Source organism: Morone saxatilis, unplaced genomic scaffold (assembly GCF_004916995.1).
Source record: "Morone saxatilis isolate NCDOM2014 unplaced genomic scaffold, NCSU_SB_2.0 Contig8, whole genome shotgun sequence".
In the NCBI taxonomy this organism is placed as follows: Eukaryota; Metazoa; Chordata; class Actinopteri; family Moronidae; genus Morone; species Morone saxatilis.
In genome coordinates, this window is record NW_023340257.1 from 5431475 (window position 1) to 5443990 (window position 12516).

The 12516-nt window shown below is 41.6% G+C and overlaps 1 protein-coding gene across 4 annotated transcripts in view; it reads right to left on the reverse strand.

Moving 5' to 3' along the window:
* The window catches only part of LOC118341886 (paired box protein Pax-3-like), a 26126-nt gene extending 18222 nt beyond the window's left edge, over positions 1-7904 (reverse strand). For 2 of the 4 annotated variants that reach the window (XM_035680291.1, XM_035680292.1), the window contains exons 1-4: positions 7422-7904; positions 6595-6830; positions 6328-6385; positions 5743-5886 (exon numbers count right to left, since the gene is read on the reverse strand). In XM_035680291.1, the coding sequence (XP_035536184.1) occupies positions 5743-5886; positions 6328-6385; positions 6595-6830; positions 7422-7506 (523 nt within the window). In that variant the 5' untranslated portion in view covers positions 7507-7904. Of the gene's footprint in view, positions 1-5742; positions 5887-6255; positions 6386-6594; positions 6831-7421 lie in introns of all 4 variants that reach the window. The other 2 variants (XM_035680289.1, XM_035680290.1) reach the window with 1 other exon arrangement.
* Between the last annotated feature and the right edge of the window lie 4612 nt (positions 7905-12516).

The following is a 12516-nucleotide window of genomic DNA, read 5'->3' on the forward strand; positions in this document are numbered from 1 at the left end:
TGCCCAGGGACTCACTGAGTGACACATTCATTCTTTCAACAGACAGACAGAGCCCTCTTCACCAGACACTTGGCTCAGGCCAGTAATAGCCAACAGCTATTCTAAGATCCATCGAGAGCTTATTGCTTCTGCTTTTGTCAGATATGATGAGACAGCAACTGCTTATTAAAGATTATTTTCATTATCAATTAATCTGCTGATTATCTTCTTGATTTATTGATCAGTGGTCTATGAAATGTTAGAAAATGTTTTTCAAAAAGGCAGATTAAAAAGTGCAAGCCCAAAAAGCAAAGTTATCAACAGAAAAAAACACAAAATCCTCACACTGGAGAAGCTAAAATGGGAGAATTTAGGGCATTTTTGCCTAAAAACTGAACTAAACGAGCAATCCATTACCAAAATGTGTGCCTGTTATTCTTATTTAATTATTGTTAATTGATTAATTGACTAATTGGTTCAGCATTATAACTTACTGAAATCATTCAAATGAAATATCATGTTTAATATCCTAAAAAGGAGTGCGAATCCTTCAGTATCTCAAAATTCTATCAAAAATTGATTGAACATAGAGTACATAGAGGTGCCAATTTATTCTATCTCTGATTTCCAGCCCACTGTGCCCTAAAGCCTTGCATATTGAATAAGTCATGTCAAGCTCCTTCTTCCATGGAAAACTGTAGAATCCAACAACAATTGAACTCACTGATTATTCATTTAGTGTGTAAAAATATATAAAAATAATAAAATATGTGCAACTGGAACAATTGTTAAAAAGTCACTTTTTATCTTTGAAAAAGACAGCAAACACTTAACACACACTTGAGTGTAGTTTCACTGATCTTAAGATAACTACAGCTGATGTTAAAAAACTCCAATCATTCTGCAAACACCATCATCACACACCAAACACATCCAACCCCATTCTGTTCCCTCTCCTCTTCCCTCCATCCTCTCGTTCCTCTCCTCCTCTCCTCTGCCCTGGCACTGATCCAGTGTGTGCCTACACATATTACATTTGCAGCACGCCATCCTTCACCCCAAAGTGGCAGAGAAACCCAAGTTCTTCATTCACTCGCATTATTTACACAAACAAAGTCCCACTCCGTTTCTGTGACAAAGCCAGCTAAATCTTTATGGCTCTTTCATGTATTGTCTGCTCACGGTTCCCTTTTGTCCCCCAGCCATTGGCCTGGGCCTTGGATACAATGAGCCCGGGGGAATGGAGGCAGATTGAAGGAATGCGCCTCAATAAACCTAATTATGACATGATGACTGCGCTCACCATGGTAGGGGTTTTTCAAAGATCCCGGGCTTATTCAATTAGCCCTTTCCAGGATCCCCTTTCACCAAATAAAGTTATCCCTTTGACTGTTTGCATTGCAGAGTGGAATGTGTGTGTGTGTGTGTGTACGTGTGTCTATGCATGTGGTTGTGTGTATGTGTGTGCGCACACAGGGCTGGCCTAAATGGAAATGTATCGGCCCTCAACAAGGCTCCTCTGTATTATCTGGCTAATTTCACCTAACGAAGTATGGGCTCTAAAAGATACACTGTGAAAATGTGAAGCAGGAGGAGGGAGGAGGCGGGGACTGTTTTAATCATTAACTTTGTCTCCAGGGTTAATTACTACAGCCCAGCAACAGGCCTGGAGGGCCAGCCTTACTGCCAAATATATAAAGATTTGATAGAAAATGGAGAGGGGGTGGAGATTTTTGAGTATGAATTTCTTTCTGTTTTAACTTATATTTGCTTATTGCATGGGGATTTGGAAGAACATGTGGTTTAATTTAGATTTCTATGTCAAAAGATAAGCCTTTAGATTACATTTTAATTATAACCATTCAATAATCTGAGCAACAGGCTGTGTACACATAGTGTAGGGAACTTTTCTAAATACCTCACCTAAGGCCCACCTAAGTATTACTGCTTTAAAGTTGCCATTCAAGATTAGTTCAGTTAATGATAATGAGAAAAGAGAGCAGGTCATAGAAAAACGGGGCTTAATGTTTGGGTTTGAATATAATTCATCTGATAAGGTATAAAACTGGTGTTACGTTGATAGTTTGGTGTTATTTCATTAGCTGATAATATATATTAACTAACTGACTATGAGATGTCTTGTATTGAAAAGTCAAAAGATATGTTGTTCCAATGCAGACTCATAAGTATAAAAATAGAGGTGATGGCTGATCTTAACTAATACAAAATATTTAAATTAGGCGTTGCTACTTATCAGATTTAGTTACTGCAATCAATTTTTAACCATGACATTTTTAAATTATATATAGATTTATAATGAAACCGCAAAAGGTTCGTCAAGAACTCAATTAGAAACTTTAGGAAAGTGGACTGGCTGTGTTTTGTGCGCTCCGGACAAGGATGCAGCCCAGATAAGAAGCGAGCTGTGCGCCGCAGGCTGAGAGAAACAGAGAGAAAGAGTAGGAAACAGAGGGAGAGGGGCGGCGTTGCTCTCCAGATGAAAGTGAGATGAAATAAAAGAGTCGATTTAATCTGCTTGAAGAGATTTGGGGAGCAAGTGGTGAGGAAGGAGGGGGACGAAAGGGAGGAGGGGGGGGTTGAGCTTTCGGAGTCGAGCGCTGCGCTGCGCACGGACGGGTGGCCGGGGCCCCCATTGTGAAGCTGCGCTCCGGGCCAGAGCGGGGCTCTCCGGGGAGAACATTGGTCCCCATTCACCCAAAACACTCTTTAATACACTCCCTCCGTCATTAAATGTGACATAGCACAATATCGACATCATTTAGAGGACATTATTAATGTTCGAGGGGGCAAGGCCGGGAATCATCAAAGAATCAATAATAGATCATGAGTTAGAGGCTGGAGACGTCTCGGTATTATTAGCGTCATCCTTCAAGGCGGAGAAGGCCACTTTGTTTTGCTGACCAATTACAGTCGGAATATTATGACACACAGCAATTAGACTTCATCAAAAGCTGCAGAATCGGACAATGTTGCCTTTTCTGTTTTACAGTGAATTAAACTGAATTACAAGTGCAACAAGACAGAGAGAAAGTTATTCAAAGCTCACTGAAGTCAGAAAAAAACAAATAAACTCCGCTAAATGTATGTATAACTTATATAAAGAGCAGCAGAGAGTCGGAATTCTAGCTTGTGTTGGCATTTAAAATGTTTCTTACTGACTTCTTTTGAACTTTCTCTTCCTCTAAAATGTTCAGGAAATTCACTCAGGAAACATGCGCCTTTATCAACACATGGCGCTTCCCACATTGTGTCACTTTGGAAAGGGCTCATCTTAAATCAAGGGTAATTGTTTAATAGTAGGCTATTTGTGCGCGCACACGTGTTTTGGGGGCGAGCACGCATCCTTGGGCAATACGTGAGGGGATTTCAGAGGCCTCATTGTCATTCTGAATGGCAGTCGGCTTCTTTAGCCGACCCCAAAAGGAAACATTTTGTAGGTGAAAACGGCCATTTTCTCTCGGTGAACGGGCCCTCTAAACCATGCTGGAGCGCTCCCTGAATAATTCATCCTTCATTGCGGCCTCATAGTGTGTTTTGTCGGGCTTTTCTGTGGAGAAGCTCTCCTCTCCCCTCCCTTTTCTCCGACTGAATTATAAACAGGTTGCCTTCTTCTTTAGCGGCGGCCAAAGCTGTTTCCAAGCTGGCCTTTTGTCCGCGCGCAGCCCAAGCGTGAGCCTCAAATAGACTCTCGCGCCTTTGTCTCCCAAGTTCATCCCTGAGCGTCCCGTTGTGCGCGCGAGGCGTGTCTTTGTGAGGAGTTGGAAACCGTTGAACAAATGTTTGATCAACTCATCTGGGGGACATTTTGTCTCCTCAGACTAGAGTCCTTTATCTCTCCTCCCCTGTTTCAGTGATGGAGACAAGCAAACAGGGAAACACAGGGCTAAATATTGACACTTAAACTGTTTTAAACAGTGGGAAGAGAAGGGATGGAAACTGTTGAACGACTCATTTTGGGGGCCGTTTAGTCTCTGGTGTTATAGAGATGAATGGTGTATTATTAAGTGGCAAGCTTATTAAGTGGCACAGCATGAAATATTTAATAGGAATTTCTAAATTTTAGTAACAACATCGCCAGCTCTAAAGTTAGACGAGACGGACCTACCATCACCTCCAGTGTTTTACCCAGGAATTAGCCATCCCCATTTCACTCTAGCTGTCACACACCGAGCCAATGGGCTGGACTGAAAAGTATAATTCCGTTTTTCATGGCGAAAAGAAAAATATTTAACTTAGAGTAAAGGGTGGCAAGCACATTATCGGCTCAGTTTGGTTTCTACAACGACACAAACTCACCGGCCAGGCCACAGTTATCCAAATGTGTTAAAGAGAAGATGTCGCCTGTCCAATATGGAGTTTGTAATAATTTGGATTAAACGAGGAGCCAGGCGTGACGAATTTCCACCGTAATGACGTAGTGAGAGAGTGCAGCGGGCTAATGAGAGCAACGAGCCCAGACCGCTCCCACATCTCCAATTAGGCTACTGTGTGTCACACTGCAATGAGGGCAATGAACAAAGTGTGTCATGTTTTATTCCTTGGCCTGCAACACATCCGGTGCCGCATTATCCAGTTTTCACCCAAAAAATGTCTTGGGCCTAAACTGTAAAAATGTCCATCTTTAACAGAGTTGTTTTCTTAAAAATGATTAAACTTGTTTCTCATGCAAATTACTTTGAAAAACTAAATTTAAAACCTAATTTAAATCCTCAACTTAAACTGCACTGAAAACAATCTATCTAGGTGGTTTGAATTATTTTTGAATTATTTAGTAAAAAACAAAAGCTCTTTGGAGTAAATGTGAGACGGAATATCCGAGCTTGTCCAGGTGGTCACTTTTTACAGTGGACGCTGCCGTTTGAAACACTAATAAAAATCGATGTGTTGCATTAAATAATAGCCAACTATAAACAAACAGCCAAGCGACGGCCCAGGAGAAATGTGAACTGTTTCCATAATTTATTGAGGCATTATACTTAAATATGCTGGGTGAATCCTGTGAATGGCCTGTGTTTGTAAATTGCTAATCCACAAAAATAAAACAGTGTTTAATATATGTGCATCGACTTGCTGTAACATCATCCACACATGCTTTAAAACCAACTGCTGAACACACACACACACACAGTGCACACACTCTCCTTTTCCCGCACAGAGCCATCACCTGCTGTTTGATTTACGGTATGGCCTCATGGGAAAAGCATTAGCAGGAGAGATATGGTCGATAAAGAATTCCTAACAAAGGACGACACGCACTCTCCACCCCCAGCCAACAACTTTACAGCATGCTAAAACTTCACATGGAGGCCAGTTATACGACTAAATAAACCCAATCTCCTTTAAGCCCAAAAGCAATCAACAGGTTGAAAGCGTGGAGACTCAGGATTCACAGATTTCTTGAGGAGGTCACCCTGCAAAATGGGATTGTGCTCCTCTGTAATTTAATTCACTGGAAAATATCCCAATTAGAGAGATTATGTGAATAGACAGCCTGTTAAGTTTTCACTTTCCCTATAATAATATTTTCCAAAGTACAGCTCAAACAGACAGTTCAGCAACTGAATGCTAAATTAAAAGTCCTCCCATATGGAGTCAGTGAGGTGATATCTGATCTAACAGGATTCCACTGGGCTCTAATGTGTGTGTGGGTCACTGATATGAAAAAGATAAGCCCATAAAGTGAAGTAAGTGCCAACTATTTTTCTTCCACATCAGCCACAATAACTCCAGCAGCTCACTTACATCTGTCTCCCAAGATGCCTTCGATGCTGTGTTTGGCCCTCCGGTCGTTGTCCTCCATCTCTTTCTTCTCGATTTCATCTTCATCCTCCTCTTCGTCGCCTTTTCCCCCGAACTTACTCCGCATGATGCGACTGATGGAGCTCACTGCAAAAGTTCGGATCAAAGAAGTGGAAATTACAATAATAAAAATATTTTTTTTTTGTTTGTTTTTTTTAAAGACAAAGTATTATTAATTTAATTATTATTGTGAAACAAATAAGAGTTAGAAAATTGAAGTAGTAAAAGTATATAGATTTGTCAGATGTTCAAGAGGGAAAGGTTTTATTACTTTTAATAAATAAAATACTAATAAAAAATACTTCCTCGATTAGGCTGTAAAACTCTTGTGGTCGAAGTTAAAATTTGCAGGATATTAAGGAAAAAATGAAAAATAAAATAAAATGTAGCCTATAATAATAACAAAAATAATAAAAATAATAATGTGTAAATTCATTCATTTCTGCCCTTTTTTACCTGAAGGAACGTTGTTGCGGTCACATATCCCATCCTTCAGTAATTTATCCCGAATCTCCCAGCTAAACATACCCGGGTTTTCCCGCTTGTATTCTTCTATTCTCTTCTCTACGTCCGGCGTTGTTCCCTGCTTCAAAGGTCAGAAAAGTGGCAGTGTTTATTCACTTTGTTGTGGCCCTTGGGGCCCAATGCATACATTGCCTGTATAACTTTAAATACATCAACAAGTTAATATTCTCTGTAAGAGTTAAGCATTCAGTGTGGATGGATTCCTATTCAAATGACTGACATATTTGAATACAAGTGTTAATACATGAGCCTCTGATCTGCTTCGTCTACCTTGGGTTTGCTGCCACCGATGGCCCCGGGTCTGATGGAGCCGGTCTCCTGGTACCGGCACAGGATTTTGGACACACAGCCGTGGGAGACCCGGAGCTGTCGGGAGATGACACACGGCCTGATGCCGTGGTGGGCCATCTCCACGATTTTATGTCGGATGTGGTTGGGCAAGGGTCTGCCATTTATGAAAACTCCTCCGAGCTGGTTCACTCGGCCTTGTCCCAACGGGGTCGACACTACATTTGAATCAAATATGAGAGCAACTTGTCATTAAAGTGATCCGGTCCGTGCTGTTACAGGCTAAACACCACGAGAAGTCTGAAGTGACCCCAAACGCAACTGAACACACCAATAACAGGATATTATAGCATGAAGCAGCTGCTTTATTTAACGCTCCAAAAGAGGCAATACACGCTTAGCTTATTACATTTTAGGCAATAACTTATAGATATAGAATAATTATCCCTTAAAACAAATACAAAATATCATGTTAATAGCATAATTATTTCACATTGTCTCTAAACAAGTTTGCTCAAAATTATACCAACATTTTTAGAGGAAAAAAACAGTAAAATAAGCTACCAGGGTAGCGATAAAAATAATGAATATATTCTAAATATGTGAGTTCAGCTACCACTCAAATAAAATGAGCTGTAATTCTTTAAAACGCTTATGTCTTATTACTGTGCAGCCGTTGTGTTTCTAAGCTGAGTTTTGGGGCAAAATAAAAGCAACGGAGACTTTTTAGACTAACTAACACTGACAACCAAACATCTCCCGTCAACATCCCGGGCTGTAACCTTCCCTCTGGCAGTGTGACGCTTTACCTTCCAGAGGGAAACCACTGCGGGGGTAGTTCTGAGCCAGCGTGGGTCGCATCATCCTGGGTATTGACCCCGCCAATGCAGTCATAGCTCCAGCACCCCAGTGACTGCAGATACCTCCTCCTAACGGGGAGGCTGCTGCCGCTCCGACGCCGAGTTTACAGCCGGAGGACGTCGTGGAAACCGTCCCTTTCGCCCGTGTGGGAGCCTGGAAGGTTAGCCTCGGTTAGCCTCGGTTAGGGGTTAGCCTCACCCGGGCTACAGCCAAGCACCAGTGTCCCGGGACAGCCACAACCCTCTGAGGAGTCAACTGTGACGACCAAAAACAAAGAAGAAAACTGGATTTGTGGATGTTAGAAAGAGCTCGTGTCTCAGTCTCCTCGGGTTTAATTCGCCAGTACCGAGGCTGTTGGACATGTGGTTGCCAAGGCGGTGCAGCTAGGACGAAAATATTGTTGTTGTTGTTTGTTGACACCGGTTCAAAGTGAGGGGAGACCGTCAAAAGTAGCGGAGCTCTTCTCTCCCTGCCGTCAGCGCTCCCGGCTGTGATTGGTGGAGAGGGTAGACTCGCTGCGCGGCGGGGCGCGAGGATTGGCTGAGGCGGGAAACTTTGGTCCTATCAGAGACGCCGTCACAGCACAGTACGGGGCGTCAATTCACTCAAGCCAAAGCTATGGCAGAGACTGTGCGAGTGCTGTTTGACCACCGAAACGTCTCGCAATATGCTCATGTGTTGAGTGAATAGCGGGATGACAGTGCAGCGATGAACGGTGTGATTCATTTGATCAGTGATTAGCAGGTCACCAAACTGTTGTGGTGTGGTCCCGGTGGGAGCTGTCCCAAGTAAATTAGTGTCAATTCATCTTTTTATAATCTTGGAAAATGAATACAGAATAGAATTAGGTTAATACATAAAGCCAAGGTAAGAAACGTACTGTACTGACTACTGACATGCCCTCACTCACAGAATCCCAACCGTGTAATGCAGTCTAATGCAACAGGCAACAGCTTTAGTTTGAGGCATAGTTCTTATTTTTTTATTTAAATGAGGTGGACAAAATATTTTTTAAAAGCACATTCAGTCCAACATAGCACCCGCACTAAGCACAGCCTCAGAATGATACAGTACACTATCATTATTGCTGGGCTGCTGTATTGCATTGCATTCGGATTATTTTGTTGCATTATATTTGACCTCACTGACCATGGCTCCATATGGATCTATCATTTGACACCAAAACTTCCAGCCACCTTTTCTCGACCGTACTCAGTGATGACTGACGCTCTCTATTTGCGCTCCTTATTTCTCATATAGGTAATTGTGTTGTATATTTTTAGATTTTACCCAGCCCAGTGTTCCTGACATTCCTTTCCTTTCGGCTAAATGTTATAAAACCAAACAACAGTAGCCCAACCTGACAAAGCCCTAACTTGTGACTTTTTCCTTTGCAGATCTTTACGCAAAACTCAATACCAAAAAAAAAGATATCACCAAACTGTGCGTAACAGCATCTGTACAGTTTAATGCGTGCTATCGCACACGACCCCTAATTTGTTTCCACCCCATGGCCTCATATATGACACAAATGGTGCTAAAGTGTGTGCACCTCAAGGAATTTATTGTGGTTTTCAGACTGAGCACCAGCCAGCCGAGAACAGTCTGAAGGGGGACGTGCGCCACAGCAGGATACGACGCCAGGGCGGCCGTAAAGCCAGTCTAGCTCTGTGCCACTGAGAGAAGTGGGTGTATTTCCATCCCCAAATGTCTAATAATCAATATTGTCACCTCACAAAAAGAAAAAAAGAATTATGTTTCGTTTTTGGCCCTCTCTCTCTCTCTGTTTCAGGCGCTGAGTATCGTGGGTCACAGCCTCCTTTGGTCCCTAATCAATCACTGAAGCAATGGTTCCGCTCCTGCTCTGAAATCAGACAAAAGCTCGTTTTCCTTCACTGTCCATCATCTGAAGAAAGGCCACTCACCATTTTAGCATCAAAGTTGATCCTTTTCACCAGTGCGCGAGAGGAAGAAAAATGTACAAAGATTTTTGGCCTTATTCAAATTTAATTCATTTCATTTCATTTTATTTTACTATTGTTGTCGGACACAGAGCAGCAGCGGGGTCAACCCTTCCTCACGTCGACCAGGTGGGGGTTTGACCTCATGTATCCATAGGCAATCAAGGTACAGTATCTAAGACTAAGACTAAAGACTAAAGAAAATTGTTAAATATTTATTTGTGATTAAATGCGAGGCCCAGGCCGATGAGGAAAACCATGCAGTTGCAGTTTCAGCGTCTGCAAGGAAAAGCCCCTTAATCTTCCTGTGACTCCTGCAAAACCAAAGCTGAAAAGCACCCCCAGCACCTGATCAGCCCTTTCATGTCCCAACCCACTCACCTATGGGCTACGGAGCAATAACGGGTGGGCCCGTCGGGGGGGCCCACCGGAGTCCTTGTCTTTCACCTTAATTTACGCAGGGAAGAGATGTCCCACAGGCTAAGTCGGCTTCAATTAACATTCGCCTCTTTTTAGCCGCTTTGGATAAAAGCGCACTTCAAATGTTGACTTTGCTGTGAAAAACGCGCGGGCACAATGGGTGGACGCTGGCTTTAAAATAAGCAGGGCTAACGGGGGGGCTTTCACCTGCTAAGGAAGATGGCATTGTCTCCAGGCAGAAGATTATAATCACGCTTAGAAATGGATGGATCCTGCAAGTTGTCCTGACATGGCTTCAAAGAGAGGGGAAATGTGAGTTTGTGTTTGAGCCTTTTACATTGGTAATGAACAGATAAGCTTTAAGGAATGGCTTAATGAGACTGTAGCTGTAATTATTTGAGTCTCAATTCAGGCCAAATGATCATGAAATGAGAGGTTGTGGGCTTTTGCAGGCTTGAGGCGAAAACAACATGAATAGGCCACTGTTAACACGTGGACATTATACATGTTTTCAGCAGTTTTAGGAATAATACACTGAAGGATGAACTTTTAGGCTGTGTTAGTCACAGTTAATATTTGTTTGCGTTTCTCCCATTTGTACGCACTTATTCCTCAAAGGGAGAAACCATCAGTCTTTACGCTGACGAACGTGACGATTTGGGAGTGTCATTGATCTTATTGAAATTGGATATTACAGCCAAAAAAAAAAAAAAAAAACAGAGAGCAAATGGAAAACAGAGAAAGTCAGGATGCATACCTCGGCCCTTGCTTTAAACGCGACACTGAATCTGCGTGTCCAATCCATTACCGGAGGATGAAATTCAAAGTCAGAAATCTCGCTTGATGAGAAATAAATTAGTTGCATCGCAGGCTCTCTGCGTGGAGGCCATTCACAAACACCCATTTGTCAAATCAATTAGTTTTTTCACTGCACCCCATTACCTAATAATTCATACAAAGACATAAGGGTTAAAATAGGGCTATGTCAATTCATTCAATAATTGTATAATCATTTATATTATGACTTACAGCGAGTCTACAGAGACTATTCAGAGTGACCTTGTATACTTTACTGTATTTTTGTATCACTTTAATATCGATATAATAGACTAGTGAGTATGCAGAGGCCTATTGTGCTCTAACTCATTTCATTTTTTAAGTGCAATGGTAAAATCTGAAATTCCAAAGTTAATAGTTTATATTCAGCTCCCCTTTAACACAAGTCGCAGCAGGCATTATGTAAAAGGGCCACATTCAAAGAGTTAGATTAATTATATTCCTGGAATATTATTATAGATTCATTAACTTATAGGCCTAGGTAGAGATAAGTTTAACAATTTAATACACTGCTGGACAGTTCATCTATAACAATACGCTTACATTTTATAAAAGTAATAACTTTAGGCCATAGGTATGAACTCAATTAAAATATATTTTCCTCTGGAATGTAGTGGAGTGGAAGTATAAAGTACGGTTAGCAAAAAATGGAAAACGATCGTAGTGTAATAATAATAATAATAATAATAATATAGGTATAGCTAATATAGCTAGTGGGCCTAACATGTAACATTCCACCACTGTTTATAATAATGTCGCTTATCGGCAACTTTTTAAAAATTGGTCAACTAAATGTATTTATTCGCTGCGCAGTTCCAACTAGATTCACTGTCTGCGGGCGCACTTTCTATATGTCAGTGTTGCAGTTCCAGTGCTCATAGATTCAGAAATGAATACCGCTGCGTTGTCTATTAAAACCAGAGGAAGCGTCCAGTTAGTGTTACAGTAGCCGCCTAGAGCAGTGACATAAGCTGTATGTTTATGTCTTCCATTTTCTGTTTCCTTGTTGACTGACAACGTCATGTATGGTACATAGCTGGAAGGACAGACAGATAGCCCAGTTACACCAGTGTCTAATGAGAGGCATCAGAGTCCATTAGCCGAGCATCCTTACAACAACATGTCCTCTGATTTTGTTTGTTGTCATGGCTAATTTGTAAACACACATTTGCCTCCAACTATTTTCCAGTAATCAGTGTAACTGTAGCTGACTGAAAGACACAGCTAGACAAGGATACAATAGGCTTTAGTGTCTCAGTTAACAGAGACTTGTTTACATGCTGCTGAGAATATGAAGGAGAGGAGGGAGGTATAGACTGTGTGACAGTTTTAATTTATGGGGCATGGAACTTTTGGTTAATACATGATGTGAAGTATGCATGTCCTAAATAGTAACCTGTAATGAGATGGTGATTGGTCAACATTGGTTTTTATCTCTTCTGTTTGTTTATGAGGGGGAAAGTCTTGTTGCTGAATGGCTCAGTTTATATCAGCTAAAAGGGAGCCTTGTATGAACAGGTAAACACACATGAGAAATCCCAGTGTGTGATATTAAGGGCACATGAGCAACCAGCCCATATTGAAAAATGTATTTACTTTTAATCAAGTTTCAGCCACCAGAGGTTTACACAACTAGACCTACATGAGAAATGAAAGCTGACACACAGGGGGTAGGTCTTCACTTTTTTTATAGCATGTAGCATCCTTTGTCAGCCAGTAGGGGGCGTATTTGATGCACAGCAGGAAGGATGAAATCCTCAGTCTGACACTGGGAGGGGGTGGAACCCTCAAAGAAAAAAATAAATAATATATGTGTGTGTGTGTG